This window comes from Glossina fuscipes, unplaced genomic scaffold (genome assembly GCF_014805625.2).
Source record: "Glossina fuscipes isolate IAEA_lab_2018 unplaced genomic scaffold, Yale_Gfus_2 0, whole genome shotgun sequence".
In the NCBI taxonomy this organism is placed as follows: Eukaryota; Metazoa; Arthropoda; class Insecta; order Diptera; family Glossinidae; genus Glossina; species Glossina fuscipes.
In genome coordinates this window covers 16,139,869-16,161,488 of record NW_023998414.1, presented here as the reverse complement: position 1 = coordinate 16,161,488, position 21,620 = coordinate 16,139,869, and the positions used below count along the sequence as shown (strand labels likewise).

General features: G+C 34.4%; 1 protein-coding gene across 2 annotated transcripts in view; it reads left to right on the top strand.

Moving 5' to 3' along the window:
• The window catches only part of LOC119644740, a 77,374-nt gene extending 68,365 nt beyond the window's left edge, over positions 1-9,009 (top strand). Inside the window, exons 12-18 of one of the 2 annotated variants that reach the window (XM_038044459.1) lie at positions 710-902; positions 970-1,309; positions 1,393-1,574; positions 5,253-5,476; positions 5,558-5,864; positions 7,736-7,948; positions 8,024-9,009. In XM_038044459.1, coding sequence (XP_037900387.1) covers positions 710-902; positions 970-1,309; positions 1,393-1,574; positions 5,253-5,476; positions 5,558-5,864; positions 7,736-7,948; positions 8,024-8,622 — 2,058 coding nt within the window. In that variant the 3' untranslated portion in view covers positions 8,623-9,009. Of the gene's footprint in view, positions 1-709; positions 903-969; positions 1,310-1,392; positions 1,575-5,252; positions 5,477-5,557; positions 5,865-7,375; positions 7,412-7,735; positions 7,949-8,023 lie in introns of those variants that run through there. The other variant, XM_038044460.1, reaches the window with a different exon arrangement.
• The last annotated feature ends 12,611 nt before the right edge of the window (positions 9,010-21,620 follow it).

Sequence of the window (21,620 nt, the reverse complement as noted above, 5' to 3'; positions counted from 1 at the left end):
TAAAAAAAAAACGGATATTTGCTTGGATAGATGGGCTGGACAATGGAGTAGCGAAAATACGGAAAGACGGGTGGACGAGTGAACGGGGCAACGGGCAGGCCTGACAAAGAATGGGCATGGCAAAGGATGAGCAAACCGGAAAATGGTAAATGAACAATCAGGTCGTAAGACGAAAAAGTGGGGGAAGGTGAAGACAAATAGTGGACAACACCTAAGGAAAAATAACTCGAAGATTGTAAAAGTAAACTGACAAACAGACCCGAGGGTCCGAGAAAAAAAACGGAAACGTGGTTGGGAAGGGAAGCGAGGAGGTAGAGGGACGTGGGCCGAAGAATCCATTGACTGAAACACAGGCCGAGCAAAACGTCGACAAGATAACGGGCGTATAAACCGAAAAAAGCGAATAATAGACAGAATAAACGAAGAAAAGAGCTGCATACGGACATAGGAGCTGTAGATCAAAAAGACGGGCATGCACTCAGGCCCTATGAACAGCGGCAGGGGAAGCGGAATGAAGAAAGGACGAAAAGAATTACACATCAGAGTAAGGTAAACGGAATTTTTATTTATTGGCCTATAAATGGCATTGCTCGGGAAATTTTCAATCGATTTCTGTCATTTTTACTAACTTATAACAATTGTTGATAACGTTTTCTTTTCATAATGAATTTTATGAATTTTTCATTAAAAAATGTATATTTAAAAATAGGTTTTTATAAAATCTGAACTAAAAGTTGGGGTCATATATGTAAAGGAGGACCAATATACGGAAGAGCAAATATTAGACAATAATGAAAATTCACTATTATTTGATGAGTTTCTAACACTGTTGGGTGATCGTGTTAGATTAAAGGGTTTCGATAAATACAAAGGTGGCCTTGATACAGTACATGATTTAACAGGTAAAATATATCTTAAATATAAACACAAACACAATTGTATAAAAGAATTTATCGCCCATCACTATAGGATTGTACTCGGTTTATACCAATTGGCGTAGCATTGAGATAATGTTTCATGTTTCAACGCTACTCCCTTATGAGAAGCATGATCCACAGAAGTTGCAAAGGAAACGGCATATAGGTAACGATATTGTATGCGTGGTATTCTTAGAAGCTGATAACACCAGATTCAGTCCGGCCTGTATAAAAAGTCATTTTCTACATACATTCATATTGGTGAGAGTGTCAGCCAGAATAAAACATAAACCCACCCGTTATGAAGTATCGGTGGTTACAAGGGACGAAGTGGGCGCCTACAAACCTTATCTTTGGGAGCAATCGGTCTTTGAAAAGGGACCAATGTTCAGGTGGGTTACATTGTAATTAATAATGATCCTTGTCTTGTTTGTACTAGTTTCTCCTTTAATTGCCTCATTGTAAACGTATACAGAGAATGGCTGCTAACTAAGATAGTGAATGGCGAGCGGGCTTCATATTCGGCACCGAAATTTGCCCGTATGCAAGAACGTACACGTTCACAAATGTTAGAAGATTTGGTTATGAATTTATCAAATCATGCTGAGACAGGACAAATACCAAAACCATATCGTCGTGGCTCTTGGCGACCCATCGGTGAGGATGAATATAGAAAAATGTTGCATGCAAGAGTTTTAGTCACAATGGCAACACCGCCACCACTCACACCTTCATCACCGACCACGGATGTTGAGGGGTGCTGCGGCCGCCTTTATGTGCAACATAGTATGTAAAAAAGGGAGAGACTTTCAAAAATAACCGAAACAACAAAAATGAAAAAAAAAACGTTACATTTATTTTAATAGTAATGAATCCCTAGCCAATCTCCATGCACATGCCCTCTATGTATGTATGTATGTATGTGTGTCATTGATTATATCTTGTTTGATTGCAGTTATTTATTACAACATCCTACTCCGCTTGTATTAATGGCGTATTAAACTTGCGTGGATGTATGCAACGTCGACAAGGACTTGACATAGATCCAACTTTTATTTATATCGATCAAACCAAAAATCAAATCATTTTCTGAATCGATTTAATCCCTGATCCGCTAGTCCGTCTGTGGGTCTGATTTCTGTCCAAGCATTTTAACGTTCAACGTACAGATCGCAATTTGCGAGAGATTTCTGATCCGAATCTACATTCGCTTAACGACAAACGCTGCCGAAAAAGGATTAAATCAAAGGAGTTTTACAAACGGCCAACTTCGAAAAATTCGTTACATGAGAAAAATCTGCAGTCTTTAAGATTTCTCAATGAATATGGACAGAAACTAGTAATAGGTTGGCACACTTGTCATGAATATAAGAAATTTGGATGTGATGGCACCAATTTTTTCATTTTTTTTAAGTTATTATATAATGACAACTGGTCCAAAATAGTGTTTTGTTAGATATACATTTTCGATACCCCTCTCCCACAGAAGGAAAATATACTTCATGTAGCAGCACAATTTGTTGAACAAAAATTTGTCAAAAGCAGTTACATGACATCTGAACCAGCTGTACTACTAAGTAAGTTTGTATCATAAAAGCCTATATTTTTCTTTCCCCCTTTCTAATGAAAAGGTAAATGTATTAAGCGATGTAGTGTGGAGCATATAATGATCGGCTTTACCTGACTTAGCGCTTTCACGTACCATTATTACTATTGGTTATGGCCGCAAACACTATTTCATGTTCTTTTTTGTTTGTCATTCCCTTATATACTCATAGCTTGAAGCAAGGAAAAATGCCTTTATTTTTTTATAAGTAGATAGATATGTGTATTCCTAAATGCTTTAATCAAATTTTATTCATATGATTTCATTCTTTTTATTTTTGTCCTTTTTTTATTTCTTCTCTGAGTAGATCTTCGATAAACATATGATTAATGAGCTGAATGCAAAAGGAACGTAAAAGTAAAAATCTTGAAAATTTCACAAGAAATGCTTGCTATGCGCTTCTAGTAGTCCTATTAAAAAATGACAAATTATCTTGAAATTTGCATTGTTCTGCAAACAAATATTCATCTTAGACATAATGCCACGTCTTTTAATGTATTCGATCGGTCTCTCAAACTTAAGCGATTTATAAGAGAAATGGCTCAGAATATTTCGGCGTAGTTTGGAACTGCACATACATTTCAAGTGATATATCCGCGTCATACATACAAGCAGCGATCAAAAAATCAAGAAGGCCTCGAGACAGCACAAAATCTTAGACCGACCGGGCGAATCATATCCATTTTCACTTGCTCAGCAACGTTGTACAACCTGCTTGAACTTACTCGAAAGAAAAGACACTGACATAACCAATTTTGAATTTCTCGCTCATCACAATATATATGAAATACTTCTAACGTTCCCTTCTGGTTATTGCAAGAGGAATGACGTGTCTAGGCTTTGAATTAAAATTTGCGTGATTTGCGCTGCTGCTTATCTTTTGAAACAATTCAAACTATATCGCTTCGATCGATCGTTGTAAGTAAGAATTGAATGACGCAAGGATTTTGCTGTGGATGCATTTTCGCCTTGATTACTTCGGTCAGTTTCGTCGTTTACCCACGATTGATGAAAGATGTAAAGAATCTTCCATAAGCGAATCAACAACATTATCCATGATAAACACACACTCTCTCACACACTCACTTGCAATTTGGCAGAAAACCGTGAAAGTTCTTGCACACACGTTGCTATTGGGAACGGGCCCAGTCAGTCAAAGCGCGTGCTCGCAGCTCTGTGTCAAAAGAAAAAATATGGGATTTTCCTTATCGCTCGCTATACCACTACCACTAATAAATATTTTTATAGATGTTTAATTGCAATCCTGCAGTACCAGCCCTATCCCATAGGCTATAAAGTATCGCAATTTAAATTTTCTTGCTTACTTGTGCAACAAAGAGAGTGCGAGTGGAAGATTCGGACACAGCCTAACTAAGATTACTAAAGAAATCTATCCGTATATGCTATCTACTACCGTCTACACTGTGATATCGATTAGTCGAAATTGTCATATAATCGGTGGAAGCAAATAACTCTCAATTCAATAATTAATAAATTGAATCAACATCAAATAATTCGCGGCACTGTTTCCAATATATAACTTAGTGGTCACATAATCGATCCCACCATAAATTGGCTGCATTGGGGCATTGCATACAACCGCACAAAGTTATTATAATATACCCTTGCACCATAAGTGGTGGTGTAGAGTGCGAAAGAAAAAAATCGTTACGATATTTGTTTTAATTCAGCCAAAAGTAATTGCGGTACGAAAATGAGCCACAATTCCAAAGCAAAAACTTTCTTAATTAACATTGTCACTTCGACCGCAACGATATATTTCAGGCTTGGGAAAAAGCCGGTTTATTTAGAAGTTACTTTATCAAACTGAACAATACGCAAATGATGATATACTTGTTAGCGCCAAAAAGACTTTGCGCTCTCGTCAGCTAATCGCTGTTGAAATATAATGCTCCTGATGAAGTAAACACTCACCAAGAAACACTTCGACATCATTCAGATAAACTTGGGTACAGAAAGAAGCTTGATATTTTGGAACCGCACGACTGTGAATTACTGCTGATTGATAACGGGCAATGGAAATCCGGTCACCTACAAGGTGAATAAAGATGCACAAATGGGATTAGAGGCCATATTGACGCCACTTAAAGTAATGCTTTACTACTGGTGAGTTCGGAAGGCAATCATGCATCTCGAGTGGCTCCAGTCTAGCGATACGATAATAATCTACTCTCCACCGTCGAAAATGCGTAAATGCGTTTAAGACGCACAATTGAGATGATGCGTCCAGTAAGCATCGATAGAAATGTGGTTGTCTTCTGTCGAAGCAACGCCAGACGACGCACGTTTTTAAACACTTCGGTTAAAATTGCGAGAACTTGGCTGACAAGATCTAATCCATGCATTATATAATTCGGCTCATCCGTCTACCATTCATTTCGTTCTCTGCAGAACCCTCTTAAATATATCAAAAGTTTGTCAATCAGAACGATACACGTACATAGTTAGATAAAATTAACTGAAATAATATAAGGAAAAGGTATACGGATTTTCATCAAGCGATGACACAAACTTTGCCCTCCGATCTCACGACGATTAACGTTTTGCAATATATGTTTCCTTTACATTTGAATGTTACTCCCTTTAACATACTGGCTGGATGGCATGCTTCATTCATTTCCGTTTTTCTTCATTATCCTTTGTTTTCTTTTTCTTTCCCCATTTTCACTTATGTTACTAAGAAAACTTGAACTTTGTTTAAACTTTAGGACACATGAGGCCTTCTTCGCCACTGTTGGATTCAGTGCGCGATCAATTTGAGGATTACGATCAATTAGCTAAAGATTTTACTAGAGTATTTCTCAATGAAGAACCATCGTGCCTACAAAATTCTCATCTATTTGATGTTGTGTTTCTAGTGGGGCAATCGAAACAGAAAGCCCGCTTTATTGGTGTACGAGCCATACTCGGCGTCAGAAGCCGAGTTTTCCAGGTAAAATCAATTCATGCATTCGCATTCGCATATTATGCGCAGAGTACATATGCATATATATATATATGTTTTTGTAAATAGGAAATGTTATACGGTATACAAACTGGATTCGGTTCACCGCAAATACCAGTTGCAGAAATATTTGCGCGACCGGCGCCTTCATTGGTTTCACCGCAAAATCAAAAGCCAAAGAGTAATAATTATTTAACGGTACCGGATTCGGACACAATGCGACCGAAAAGTGTTCCTTCCTCGCCTATGGTTAAGCGAGCATTTTCACGCTTAGGCACCATCACTGCCGGCTGGGGTAGATCGATACGCAGCAAGAATGCCAATCAACTGAATCCCGAAGATAAGAAGAAATGGATCTCGTCGACAGATTGTTCGAGTAAGAGTTTGAATTTATTGCAAGACAAATATATCGATGTGTGTGTTTTTTCCGAATTTTTCTTGTTTTTTTTTCTATGGTTATTTTCCATCCTTTATATATATATATATATATGTGTGTGTGTAACAAAAAAAAAAAAAAAAAAAAAAAAAAACAATAAAAACACAACAAAATATCATGTGTTTATGCTGTCTCTGCGTGATCCTACATATAACTCGTTGTCTTTCCGGGTATTTGGAAATCGCTAAAAAAACGAAATGTTATTGTAATGAAAACTTATATTAAAACTTCTTCTTCTTCTTTTTTGCCCTTAACTTAACATTTTAACATTTGTTTTGTGTTTTTTTCTGTTCCTTTAAACAAATCCGCACAAACACAATCGATGCTATTCTCTGCATTTCTTTTATTTCAAATTCACTGCATAATCGAAACGAAAAATTTCCCAATTCATTCGAAATGCATTTACTCGTAAATCTTTATTTGTTTTTTTTTTTTTAATATGTCAACAAATTTATTACAAACCACTCACTATTTGCTCACATTAATCGAATATTTTTTTTATAATTTTCCATAATTAATAAAAACAACGATTTTTTTGAACCCGTATGCTTTTAAAAAAAAAATACTTTTTTGTTTATGCGTTTTTAATTTAATTATTACTGTTAACCTTACTTTGAAATTCATGTTACTTAAATTACAAAAAATAATAATAATTATAACAATTTAAAAAAAAAAACACATTTTTTTTTTTTACATTTTTAAAAACTTTTTTTCCGCTAATCTTATTTTGAAATTCATGTTATTTTATTTTAAAAAAAAATTTTTATAATGATAAAAAAACAACATTTTTTTTTACTTATTTTAATTATTTCCGTTTATCTAACAAAAAAAAAATCTAATTTAAAAATGTTTTTTTACATTTACTTTTAAAACTTTTCAAACGCCCCGTTAAATGAAAATTTGAAATGAAAAAACTTTACAATTCACTCATAACATTCTTCATTGACGAAACTCTTATGAGACTTGACGATTTTTTTTTATTCTGTAAAAATGTTTTTGAAAAATTTTATAACAAAACCAAATTTTTTCAAATCCAATTTTCATAATCAAATTTATACATTTTTTTTTTTTCGATTTACTTTTACTAAAAATTTTTGCTTAAATAATTAAATGAATTTTCTTTGTTTACTAAAAAAATAAACCGAAATTTTCGCCAACTTATAACCGTGCAATTGGCGAAAATGTAAAATTATTTTCACCTCAATACTTCTCCGCATCACCCCAACAAAAAAAAACTGCAATTTATTTCTATTATAATGTTTGAATCTTTTGACGCAAATATAATAATTTATTTATATTTTAAAATTTAATATCATCTTATTACCATTGCTGCTCGCACCTATATTTATTCACTTGTTTTTTTTTTTTTTTCGAAATCGACCTCGATAAATGAATTTTTCTCAATTTTTTTTTATTCAAACATTTATATTATCTTACGTTTAAAATTTGAGGAATATAATTTTAATACTCTTGAATTATTTTATATGTACATTTTCGAAAACGAATCCAAAAAAATATTTGAATTTATTATCAATTCTGACACAACGCTAATTATAACTTGCTATAAAATTTATCGTAAAATTTTTTTATTTTTTTTTATGTTAATCATTTTGTGAAATCCACTTCTACTTCACTGCATTACTACCACTTATCTAAATCGTTATCTTATGTGGGCAATCTGATCATATTTATTTATACTTATACTTATCCATTCATGGCTTTTTTTTCTTTAATTTTAAACTTTAATTTATATCACACATATATAATTTTGAAAATAAAAAATGTGGCAAAAAAAAAACAAAAACCTTTAGACAGAGACAGCAAAGAGAAAGATAAGGATAAAGCTACCGCCAATCAATTGGCTGTACCGCGTTTGTCGGTATGTGCCGATGCTCAAAAAGTGGATCGCGCCAAATTGGCTCAGACCGAATTCACTATAATCGAATTTGATCCGGAGACATTTCGTGTTTTGCTCGATTACTTGCATACGGGTACATGTCCTTTGACCTGCGTCTCCATACCAGGTATTTATTGCGTATATATAAAAACAGAAAGAAAGTGATAATTTTAAACGATTTCTTAAATCTCAAATATCTTAGGCCTTCTTTGCGCCGCTGAACATTACGATTTACCCGAGTTGTTACAAGCTTGTTTCCATCATTGCAAGCAATTTATGCGCATTGAGGTTTGTTGCCCTATGCTAATTTCATTGGAGAACTACTACTGGCGTTACACGTCGGCTTCTGAATTAGTTAACATGATCTTATCGTTTGTTGAGAATAAAGCCCACGGCCTCTTCAAGTGCACCGAATTTTTAAATCTTTCCGAATCCATGGTACAAATGATAATGTGTCGCGAATTGCAATGCCCGGAAATACGAAAATTTGAAGCAATGTTGGCCTGGGCTAAATATAAAGTAGCCAAAATGAAAAATCACCCAAGCAAAGACACACAATTCGAATTCGAATGCATTATGGAACGGTTAACGCGCGATTTAAATTTATGCCGCATATCACCAAGCGAACTGCTATCAATAGTTTTGCCTTCGAAAGCGCTGAAGAACGAGCGTATTATGGAAACTTTAATGATGCAAGTGAATTTGGGCACTTATCGAATGCAGGAGTTAGACGAATACCGTCAACAATTACGCAGTCAAGATTCAACTGAGGCGACAGTGCAAGTCCATCGGGGTGGATGAGATAGTAAGAATGTTAGTTTCGATTTTGATAGAGGCACTAGGATAATAATGACGACACGGGGTAGTTCCTCAAAAGCATATGATTCTATGGCTGACGATGAGGTCGAAATGTATGCTAGTTTTGAAGCTACTCCAAGCACAAGTCGTATAGCTGCCCAAATGCAAGCAGCAAAAGATGCTAGACGTAGGCGTTGGGCGGGCGATGGTGCTTCAGCTGGCAACAGTAGTGATGCGGGCAGTAGCAGTGGAGGCGGAGGTGGTAGTGGGTTACGGTAAACGAAATAATGAACAAAAAAGAAATTCAACTCCGACCCCCACTGTTCTTTCTACTACTAAATGACTCAACAAATGTACGAAGGGAAGTGCAAAAATTGGAAAAAAAAAAAAAACAAAAAAAAAACAGTAAAAAGAAAACAGAAAAATCGAAACTAATATATTTTTAACTGTTTTATCCACTCCTTGGATATACAACTACCAACAACAATAACAACTCAAAGATTTGTACAGTAGTTTAGTTATATTAAAGAAATATTTAAAAAGATTTATATATATATACAAAAATGTTAAAACAAATAAAAAAAGAGAAAAAACCTTTAAAGCGCTTATACTTGAAATATTAAAAAGACTAACAAAAAACTAAGACAAATTTACGAGATAAATTACATTTTTAACTTAAATATAAAAATTAAAACTTTTTTATAAATGTGAGAAAAGTTCTTAAAGAAAAATCAAAGCAAAAAAAAAACTAAACAAATGAGAACACTACAGTTGGCCAGAGCCCGCCATTAAATACCTTACACCACTTTATTCAAAAAGTCATTCATACAATCACGAATATAAGATGCAATCAAAAAAAATAGTCCGATACGATCCGAACCATTTGCAATAGTGCTTGGGCTGGAATACGTTAGTGCACTAAATTTCATCAGAATATGTCAAAAATTGCGACAAGAGTACAAGATGGAGAGACGGGCAGATGGACAGACTATGACTCTAAATCGCTCAGTATAATGAGAGAGTAATATGTTGCATACATCAGCACAAACTTGATACACCCTTGTACCACACTAATGGTGTAAGGCATATAAGGACACAGAAGAGTAAAGCCCAGAAAAAGAAAAAACCGAAAGTTGTATAAAATAATGTAATAAGAAAAAAAAAAACGAATACATTTCTACTTATTTAGTCCGGGCTAAATATTTTATATCCACATCTACCATCTACTAAGCATGACCTAGCTATGGGGAGAATTTCTTGAATTTTTTTAGCATTCTTTAGAAGTTCACGATTGGAATGCAAATACGTTTCCCCTTGGAACGGCATTTCACCGAATCTTATTTCTTTATCTTTTAATTCATCTTCGCTCGTCGTCCTGCATTTTATTATCATAAGTTCATTAAACTTTCTTACGGCTTTCATTAGAGCTCGTCTCTCAGCTCTTTATTTTTCTTACGAGATAATCCTGGCAATTTGATTACAAACAAACGAACATGTACGTAGCACTGATTTACCCATGGTTGGAGAAGCCGCTCACTACCAAACCAAGTTGCTCAGCGTTGTATTGACGCGAAGAATTATTGCTCGAGATCTTTTTCGAAGCCAAAATTAAAAGCTGCTTAAAGCTGATTGGCACATTGTCTGATTTACACATTCGGCACACATGTCGGAGAAGTGTCGGGCACTTTCAAGAGACAGCTAGCAGCAGCAGCAAATCGTTTCTTTTTCTGTTCATCTGCAGCCCTATAAGATTATGTTTGTTTCTAAGCGAAAGCATTCACTAATAATTTTACGGATCTCTACTCTTCGAGCATAACGGGTATTAGCAGACTCTTGCGGAAATCTAAACAAACGATATGATCCTATCTATATCCGGCACTGGCCCCTCTCAAATAAGTTCAACTTGCGTCATGACATACCCCTAGAATCCAATCTAACCAAATGTACCCGCTGCGTGTGTGTGTGTGTGTGTGTCTTGGGTATTGAACAAAATGAAATAATAAACGTAAATAAAATCTTAAGAGAACAAATTAACAAATGTAGTGTGTTTGCCAACTGAATTTTTTTCCTAAAACAAAGAACAAGAATTAAAAAGAACATAAAATTAATGTTAAATTATACATGTTAAAATTTATATAAGATTAAATAATTATGATTAATAAATAAATTCAGAATTTTTTAAATGTTGAGTGTGTTGAAGATGCATAAAAAATTTTCTATGTTAACAAAAATTCCAAAAAGTAAAAAAAAAAAAAAAATAAATGAAAAATAAAAAACAAAACACAAAATATAACCCAAAATACAAAAATAATTATATTAAAATTTAAAATTATAAAAGAAAATATTTATAATTATTTATACACAAGAAAGCTGATAAGAAACATACCTAAAATATATATATACACATCTATTGTATACACTCAAAACAAAATTTATAACAAAAAAGGCAAAAAAAACTAAAACAAAACTTTATGACATTACAAGCTAATAAATGATTTAAAAACAACAACAAAAACAAAAAGGAAAACAAAATGTTATCATCAATAGTTTGCCACCATTCAACGATAGAGAGAGATAGATAGATAGATAGATAGATAGATTGATAGAGAGAGAGAGAGACAGAGATTACGTAAATTATAGTAAAAAAAAAAAAAAAAAAAAAATTATTATTTAAAAAAAATCCAACACATATTCTAAAGGCAATTACATGTCCAAAGCAAAACTACTAAAAAAAGCTACTTGCAACAACCAACCTTAACTTAACTTAACACTAACAATAATAACAAATAGCATCATTTCTCGGTCCAACATTCATTACCCAAAGTTTTTTGGTAAATCGCAGTTCTGTTCATCGCTAAAAACGTAAGATAACCGACTTTTTAAATGGTACTTAATTAACCTTTAATTGACTTTCAACAAAAGTTCATAATAATAACAATTTTCTACTACAAATGTCTGATGGGAGGGGAAAAAATGCCTAAAGTTTTTATTTTATGAACTACAATAGGAAAAAAACATCAATAACCAAGAGAAAGAGCTCATCAAAAAATGTTTGTGTACTTAAGAATAGATTAAAGTATTTATAAGAAGAAAAAAAACTTAAAAAACAGAAAAAAATATATTTAAAATTATTTATAATAATAGAAAAATTTTAATGTGAAAAATCCAAAAAAAAAAAAAAAAAAAACCAATTTAATTTAATGAAATTATTATAATTGAAATTTCAAACGAAACCCACCAATAACATATATATGTAAAGAGATGTAATAATAATTTGTATACACAAGTTTTAAATTTACTTACGTTGAGATTTGAACGATAACAAGAAAAGAAATTCACACTAGTAAAGCATCAGAAAATGTCGGTTATGATCGACCTTCTCTTATACCCTCACCTTATGACACCAGCAATCGATCACTTTTCAACTGACACAAAAGTGAAACGAATACAAACTAAACATATATATATGTATATAGGGTGTCCCAAAGTGTACGCAACATTTCGATTTGCCACCACTTGTGTGGTAAAGGTTTCGCATCTCCTAAAGAAAAAAAAAAACAAACAGCTTAGAATGAGTGAAAGTGGAGCACGCCTTTTCGCTGTTGAACATTATTTCAAAAATAATGAATGTCTGCCTGTCCACAGTTCGCCAATATGGTCGGAATAGAGAACAAACAAAGAAGTGACACTTAATAATTAAAAGCGATAATGTGAATAAATGATAACGAATAAGTGAAAACCATATGAGACAGAATTTGTAGCAACGGTTTAACGTGGGTTACTGCCTGAAAGGCTTAACCCCACGGTGGCCCAAGCCACTTTAAGCGTACTACGCCCCCTGGCGAGTTAGACAATCCCCACAGAGTAGCGGCCTAAACAACACCAGAGTCCAGAACGGTTTATTGTGTATGGAACAATAAACCCCACTCTGGTCAGTGGTGAGGCCTAGCTGCACTCAAATTGTTCTACTTTGGCTAGGAACTTACCAACCACAACCACCACGAGTACTCCCCGAAGGGCCGCACCCAAGCAGTCAGGACTGACAAATTGATCAATGCTCGCTTCCGCCATAAGGCTTCCACGGCGCCGTTGATCAATTACCACCATTACCCGCAGGCATCCGTGACATATGTTCAAAAGTAAAAGTAAGGCAAAAGGGGAAAAAGCCTTTCCGTCAAATCCCTTTTTTAATTTTTGCATGTATTAATTCTCAAGAGAGTTTATTAATTAATAGGCCAAAGGGAAGGCCATCCGTCAATTCCTTTTTGTATAATTAACTCTCTCTTGATATAATTTTAATTGCAACGACTTTATGAACAAAGTCCATCATACACCCGCAGGCATACGTGGCTTTGTAAGGTGAGCCTCCTGACAATGATAACTTTTTTAAAATGCATGATGTATGTGAAAATTATTGAATAAACGTAAAAAAGGAGTGAAAACATTATTGTCGGGCAAGGCCGACCCTTAAATACCCTACACTCATTTTGGTAATAATACACCACAAATTACGCATTATTTCCATGCAATGACATATGCTTCATGCCTACCCGCACATTGGAGGATGCTCAAAGCATCATATGACGTAATCCAAATCGAGCAAATTTAAGTTTCCGTCTTAAAAAAAATATAAATTAGACTTTCTCTCCATATGTATATATGTTAGAGTCAAAAGAAGGACCGGTTTGATTAAAATCCCCTACAACTAATTTCTGTGCTTAACTACCACTGTTGACCAATTTTCATTATAAAATACTAAAAATTCAACATTTTTCCAAAAGGCGTTGAAGGGCTAGTCGTGATAGAACTTATATGGCGCGGGATGAAACTAATAGACCCATATGATCGTCTTACACGATGCTTTAAAGCAAACTTTAGCGTACATATTTTATCCACTATCAGTAAAGCCAGATCTTTATTGGGTTTCATTAAGCGCTGAGCTCGCGAATTTAAAAAACCATACATTGCGAGAAGATTGTGTATGGCGTTAGTTACAGGGGGGTGTGGTCTCCGTTCTGTCGCTACGTTGTGAAGGTGATTGAGTTGACACAAAAACAATTCCTGCTTTTTGCAGGAATAAAGCATCTTGCCAATGGACCCCTTTGTGACCTTACCACCATATGAAAATAAATTATTGTTTATAACGTTACCCTACCTGGAGAAACCCCGGTTTATACTTGGCATCTCATCTTTGCCTAAAATTGGTCAAAGAAGCTATTGCTTCGAATACCCTGTTGACTGAAATCTACATAAATGCTCCAGTTCGACGCTCTAGATTTCATCAGTTTATAAAGCTTTGTCAATGCCGGAGCAATTCACCCCATTTAGGTTGCTTAGCAAGAATTAAAATGAGGCTCACAATTTAATTGATATATCTGATTCAATGCTAGGCTTAAAGGCAACCCTTCTAAAGGGACGCTCATCGCCAAATGTCATACTTTGATGATAATAATCGCTAAAAATGGATCCAGCTAGTACTACTAATAAGCGTTGACGTGGTGGAGTCACAAAACTCGGTGCAAAGAGCCAGGGTTGTCCTCAAGTATTGGTAAATAACATTTTATTTGAATATGAATTCATAATATAGATATAGATATAATTAGTTTTGGCTAAGCCTTCTGGTGTGATAATGTTGACTTATTGTCGCTTATATAGTTGTTTGCAAATAGCCTAATTCAGCCGATATTTATGTAGTTGAATTGAAAAATGGTTCAATAAATAATAATAAATAAACAAATTGTAATAATAACTGGAGCCTGTACGTTGTATATAAGAAAACAAGATGGACAGACGGGCAGATAAGCTAAGGTGAGATTCGAAACGTGATGCTGAATCGGTCGGTACAATAAAAGGTGGGTCCATCCCAATTCTTTCTAGGTGTTGTATACATCCACACAAACTTGATACGCCCTTGTACCGCAAAAGTGGTGTAGGGTGTAAAAAAAGACAACGAAAATGAGATTTTCATATTTTAGAATATTACCCAGGAATGCACAACACCTGACTATAATAGGCCCCATAGGATATGTATATCCGTTGCAGATTACGAGTGAAACGCAAAAAAACGCAATTTTTTTGGCTTTTAAAAGGAGAAATGTCCTCAGTTTCTCTACGCTTTGATCGACTTGACCTCTTTTTAGTTCAATTCAACTGAATTCCGTTCAAAAAATTGCATCTAACGGACGCATCGACAGGTAAACTTGGAAAGGTTTTGCGAAAGTGAATATAACTTCATCTTTCGACGGTGACTATAAAAATGTTATTGGATAATCAAATAGCGGATGAATCAATTAAATTAATTAAAAAATGAAGAGCAATTTTGAAAAAATTTAGAAAGAAATGGTAATCGAACGTTGAACATGAATAGCGACAAGGAATGATTGCAACGTGTGCTTAATTATTAAAAGTAAAAGAAGAAATAAATACATAGGTGTGTAGTATTTAAGAAGGTGTAACGGATAAATAGAAACATGATAAACTAACAAATCTAGCGGACGGACAATGCATGTAAGAAATAATTAATACCTGATATTAATAATAGACGTTCGTTGAGGACCAAATTAAACAAGAAACTTATTCGCATCCCTGAGGATAGAAGCGCTTGCATACCTGTCAACTTGATCTAGCTAATCACACCCAGCTTTAATGTCTGCCTGCGTAACCCTAAGCAATCCTGAGTAAATCAATATTCTATCCAGCAAATGAAGCACAAGTTAGCAATTTTCCTCTCTTTAGGAGAGAAATCGTAAAACCCTAGCACCTGAAACTAACCACTCAGTGCCAAGTTTGACGCAAACATGTGCATAAAGAAGTCGCAATCGACTTTTGTTGAGGTGGGCTTACATTTTCCGTAAACATTGTTCAAAGTATGACATGTTCCATGTGAAAATATAACCTTTCAGCCTTACACGACAGTGTCCAAGCTATTCCAGTGACATATACATAGCGTAGCTTTTGGATACGTTGAATAGGTTCAAGCTAAAGAGTCATTATTTTCCTTCTCAAGAAAAAAGAAAAATTGTTGCTTACATAGAATCAGTTGTCTTCTCCGCACGGAAATAACAACTCAGTCTAGATCCTGAAACAAAATATTTTCATTATTCTACAGACCGATCAAGACTTATTTTTACATATAATATTCTGAAAGTTGGATAGTAATAAAAGAATAATAACAAGTAAGAAAATTAAATTCGGTCGGGGCCAAATCTTTTACACCCATCACCGTGCTAAAGAAAGAAGACTAAATTTTCGTATTCCATTCAATGGATGGGCATCATTGATTTTCTCCATTTTTAGTATAAAAGTGAAAATTTATATGGTATATGTGTTGTATAACGGAAAGCAAAGGTTCTCACAGTTTTTATTACGTAGGCGTGTACTTGAAACGTTTGGGTAATTTTCAAACTCTTTTGCAAGTTTGTAAGCAATAACCTCCTTTTTGCGAACGGGAGAATGTTTACCACAGACGCTAAACAGTTGCGCAGACGGACAGATGGACAGGTTAGTGGACGAAAATATTTAGATTCATCCCGTGCGAGCCTACATACTTTATGAGGTTCTCGAAGCTTGCTTCTGAGAAATAATAGAAAATATAAACAATACCAAGTAGCGTAACCTTATCAGTAACGTAGAGGTAGATAGAGGCCTGTCCCAGATAGAGATAACGAATGATATGTTCAAATTTTAATATCTCTCTAAAGCAAAGTATGAAATCATTATTAAATTATTAAATAAACTTCTGTCGAATTCTAGCAAAGATCATTAGGAAGCTTGTCTCTAAAGCAGTCCATTAAGTTTTTGTTCTCAGTGAGACAAAGAGAATGGCTAGCACATATAACAATGGTCAAGTATCAACCCATCCACTTTTCGACTAACATGCATAATCATAGGCATAGATGTCTCTAGGCATTTAAAGCTGTTTTCCTGGGGAATGGAAACGACGCAATAACTGCTATATTGAGGACATTTGTAGTATAAGTATAATATTATTGTCCGCGCAAAGTCTATTTAAAATCTTCGATTTGCTACGACTTAAGCGAGAAGCTGTAGACTCACTACAAGGTGCAATACTCAAGCAGCCCCCTTCGATCTCTGCCAGAATATCATATACCTTAATAAGCCAGGATATCAAAACAAACGATAGAAAATTCAACGACATAACCTCAAAAATTTGTGACCGACAATTGGGGACTTATCCAAAACAACTCGACATCTTTATTTTATTTAAATCGAATTATACCATCAAAGACTTTTGGTATATTGTTCAAGACCACACTACAGGTTTTTTCTTATAGTAAACACAATTATAATCAATGTTCAGCAGTCTTAAGAATGTATATTTATTGTAGCAGAAAATATGAACCAAATATATTTATCTCTTTCGCTTCTTTGTATGAGAGTATAAAACTAATTTTTCGGCTTTTTCTATTTCTTTTAAAATATTAATCTTTTTTGTTTTCTCTTCAATTGAATTTTTTCGAAATAGTTCATTAAAATGGATTGATTACATACCAACTAACATTAATATTCTCTATTCTTAAATGTTTAATGCAATTTAAAAAAAATATATCAAAACAAAAGCGAAAAAACTACTACAAGTTATCTCTCCTATAATTGTCTGTCTCACAAATAAGAAGTCATTTGAAAGGATTAAAAGATTGTGTAAGAATAAAATGAAATGTAAAAAATAAAAATGCAAGTAAATTCATTTGATTGAGAGTTGTTTCATTGTCATTACATCCAATCCATTTTTGTATCGATTCTTTTAAAATGATGTTCATCCGTGATGTGTTCATCATTAAGATAGCCAAGGCGTTCGACAAAAATTCCAATTATTTTCCTTTTTTTCACTTTCTATCTCTATCTCTATCTCTATCTCTCTCTCTCTCTCTCTCTTTCTTTCTTTCTTTCTTTCTTTCTGTCTCTCTGACTCACTGTACGTTCTTATCACTGACCTCCTTACTTTTACTTATATCCGAGAGAAGTTAGATAATTCTTTATAGCGTTTTTATACCCATCACCTAAGGATTAGGGATATATTCATTTTACCAAAGCGTTTGTAATGTTTAGAAGGAAGCTTCAAAGATAAAATTACATATTGTTAATTTATCTTTTATACCAGAGAAAAATCATACTCCGTATGCACTTCATAGCAAATAATTATGTTAGGTCACATTGCAAAGTGTAAGCGGTTTTTCCGCGGACACGAGCTCTTTTCAAATGGTTCCAAACTCTCATACGGTTAATGTTTAGTGCCTCCGCTATTTCCTGACGGCTTTCATGCCAGTCTGGCTGCACCAGTTGTAAACTTTCATCGACTTTTGCAGTAGCTACGAGATGCATTTTTGACATCGAAATTTCCGGAACGGAATTTAGCAAACCGCTCCTGGGTCCTTCGTCTACTCACAGCATTCTCACCGCAGACTTCACACAAATTTTTCGGCATGTTTTTAACTTTTTTATAGTAAACACACCACGTCACGTATTACTTCAGATATTTCACTCATTTTCAAGTCAACACAACTTTTTACACGAGCAAAAAATTAGAAGACTATCTTCACAAAGAATGTAAGCTGAAATATCACCTGTTGAGCAAATATTCGTTGCCCGGTATATATGGACATCAACACAATCCCCCGAAAAAAAATCGCGTAGAATTTTCAATATGACCTAATATGTGGAAAAATGAAAGTTAATATTAATTTCTAATGTTAAACGATAACTTATGTGACTAACGTCGTATTGTCTTGCGCTTATGGATAAAAACTTGTTGTAGTCTGCGTGGTAAAGGGCTCAGACAAATTCCTCAAAGTAGCCAAATCAATCTACTCTCATTTCGTTAATATTTCAGGTTTAAGTTCCTTAAGCGTAGAATACTATTTAGAGTTTACAAATATCACGGCAGAAAGTATTCTCCACGGGTCCTCAATTAAAATGAGGTCGGCACTCACGGCTGGCTAGTCAAATAACGGTATTGTAAGACGCGCAGCATGGATGAGAGCGTTGTGTTGTTGAGATGTCTTGTCATAATAATAGACTCTTCGGCATACTTTACAAGACTGTCCTCTAACAAGTGAGTACAAAGCATTGTTTTGATTCCCTTTCTGCTCAACATGCGGCCCATAAGCTAAAGGATCCATCACCATGTTCCTCGGCCTGTACCACGTTGGCCGAGGATATCGCACATTCATGATAACCATCAGACCCGTCCAAAGTAAACTCCTTCTTATCACTACATATAACAGTTGCGAAGTCTTACTCTCGAAATTTTTATTTGTCGATAAATGCAAAAGGCGCATTTTTATGGCACTGGGTAAAGCATGGTTTGGCAATTTTATGTTCATACCCAAGACGAATATCATCTTTAAGAAGTTGCTGCACACGCTGTCTCATTAGATTTGCGACTAATTTTGCCTTTATTTCATTGGTTGCTAAATGGCGTATACGTTTCTTCTTCCTCCACTGATCTACGGTTGGGATGAGACCACTGCGCTTAATGCGACTATATTTATCAGGGTATTTTAGGTAATTTGAGACCACATTACGGCAACTGTTATCTCGCCAATTTTCTTACCAGAAAGTCTCATTCTTTCAATTTTCTCGCGCTTCTCATATGAAAGTTCACTTCCTGTTGGCGTTTTGAACTAGCAGCAAAACTATGAACACAATTATTTCTTAAAATATGTTGAAAACGCCTTGTTTACCCACGGCGAGATATTTTCTATAGAACACAAATTGAAAATTAATATATTCACTTATCAGCGACAGAAACTCAGATGATAATAACTGCATATATAATTATTTTCCACTGGATTATAAGCTGAACCTGATAATTTCATGTGATGGAACCACAGAGAAAAACGAACGAAGGGGAAAGCATCTAATAAGGGGAGAGTTTGCGTATATATTGTAAACACAAAAATTTTTGGACGGAATAAATACACATATAATTACTTGACAGGCGGTGTAAATAACTATATTATTTTATATACAACGTTGCAAAATTCCGTATACTCGCTAAACATGCAATTTCTCTTTTCGCGTACAGAGTTGCTAAAGTTTTAGTTTTATATTGCGATAGATTTGTCGAGAAACAGAAAGCATAACTTTCCAAACGAAATCCTCTACTTTTTGGACTGATTCATTTGCATAATGAATTCCAACTTCTATTTAGGTAGATATTTTTAGGATATGCTTAATCAAGATCCTTTTCTTTAGCCGAATGAACCTCAGGTGCATTTCATCGAGTGAGTGTGGAAGTCAAACCTCTATGATGGACTTTAGTTCAAAAGTTTCAACATTTTTCTCTTTTAACAGCGTTAAGTTTGAGATTATTATCTCGTACTCAAAAGTTTTAGTAGGTAATTTTGGTAGCTTCGTGGCCACAGCCGCATTTTATCTAAATTTAACCCTTCAGCATACGGGTTTCTTCTGGTATTTGGTAAACATACCTTTTACTAACTTAACGATAGAGCTTTCGTTTTCATTGGGCTAATTAGCTGTGTCTTTAACAATCGCTTTATCGAGTGATAAGTAGAGATCATTGGAATGATGCTTGTTGTGCACGGTTTAGGGGGCACGGTTTGAAGGGAATGATTTGCAATAAGAATTGCTGTGTTAAGCAAGTATTCTCTCTTGGGCTCTTGAGCTTACTGTGATCATTTTGTGAAGTAAGAGGTATTTTTTTGAGAATAGATAAGAACCAAAAAATATAGACGCACATGATCCAAAATTATTATTTCAAAATGCTATTACGGGGTGATGTTACTACACTAGCCCTTCTTCCTATGAGAGATATGTTGTCATAGAAATCTATAAATTTGGAACAGTTGACCTTCATCTCGAAATGTTATCATGAACCGATTTCGACTGCGAAATATTAAAGACCAGACGGTTTTCTTATATGACGGCTTACCTTTCATAGCAAAACTTATATAGGAGCGTTTCAAGTTTTCGCATGTGTTTAACATAGCGGAATTCTATTTCTTCGTCCTTTCCTTTCATATAACGTTGTTGTTGTTTTAAAGTAAGGCGTATTTTATGAAGAAGTCTTACAAATTGCCCGACTCAGACCATTTCTCAATAGCGAATCACAGCCAAACATGTTAATATATCGAATTTTGTCCAAAATATGTGAAAAACCACTACACTCTAGTAGGTTAAACAAAAAACAGAAGCATAAGCATTCAGAAAATAATTCCGAATCGGTTGGATTAATAAAAGACAGGTCTATAATAAGTCCTTCCGGTGAATGTCCGTAATTAGAAATCGGAAAATGTTAGTTTTTAATCCTTTCTGTTGACATTCTGTTTGATATGTAGTAGTGAGTCATACAAAAGGTCCCCGTTGTCTTTTCAGCTTCTTTTAGTAGCTTGCTCTTGCTTTTTCAAATGATGGTGGACCTAAAAGATAATAATTCTTACATATATTCGTGCAAGTGGTGATTTGAATAAATTTGCAGTCTTTTATATAATTGTATGGAAAAGAGGATTTATCTTCCCTTAAACGCATTCTGAGTAGTTTTATTTAGTTTTTAGTGACCTGGCTTTCGATTTTTGCATATTTCTGAATACTTGGTGTTAATTCTTCTCTCTAGATGTATAGATGTATAGTGTTTTGGAATTTTCTTAGTCATAGATGCTTGAAAGTGTGAAGATTTTTATCTAATTGAATGTGTCAAAATCGAACATTTAAAATTTCTTGTATTTTACAAGTTCGCTTAGAATTAAACCGTCATAATTTTTAAACAAAGTACTCGCTAAATTCCCTGTTCAAAGACAAAGCACAGAGTCGCTTATAAATGGTTGAGTGCCCAACTAACAACTTAAATGTTAACGCCAATCTTAAATGCCGAACTTAAGATTCAACGGACCAAATTATCTAAGAAAAATTAGCAAAAGCCGTCGGCAAAACAAAACAAACAAAACCTTTTGGTGGGCTAAAGCAATTTTTTACTTGTTTTTATTTATATTTATATTTTCTAGTTTTGATCAGCTTTTCTA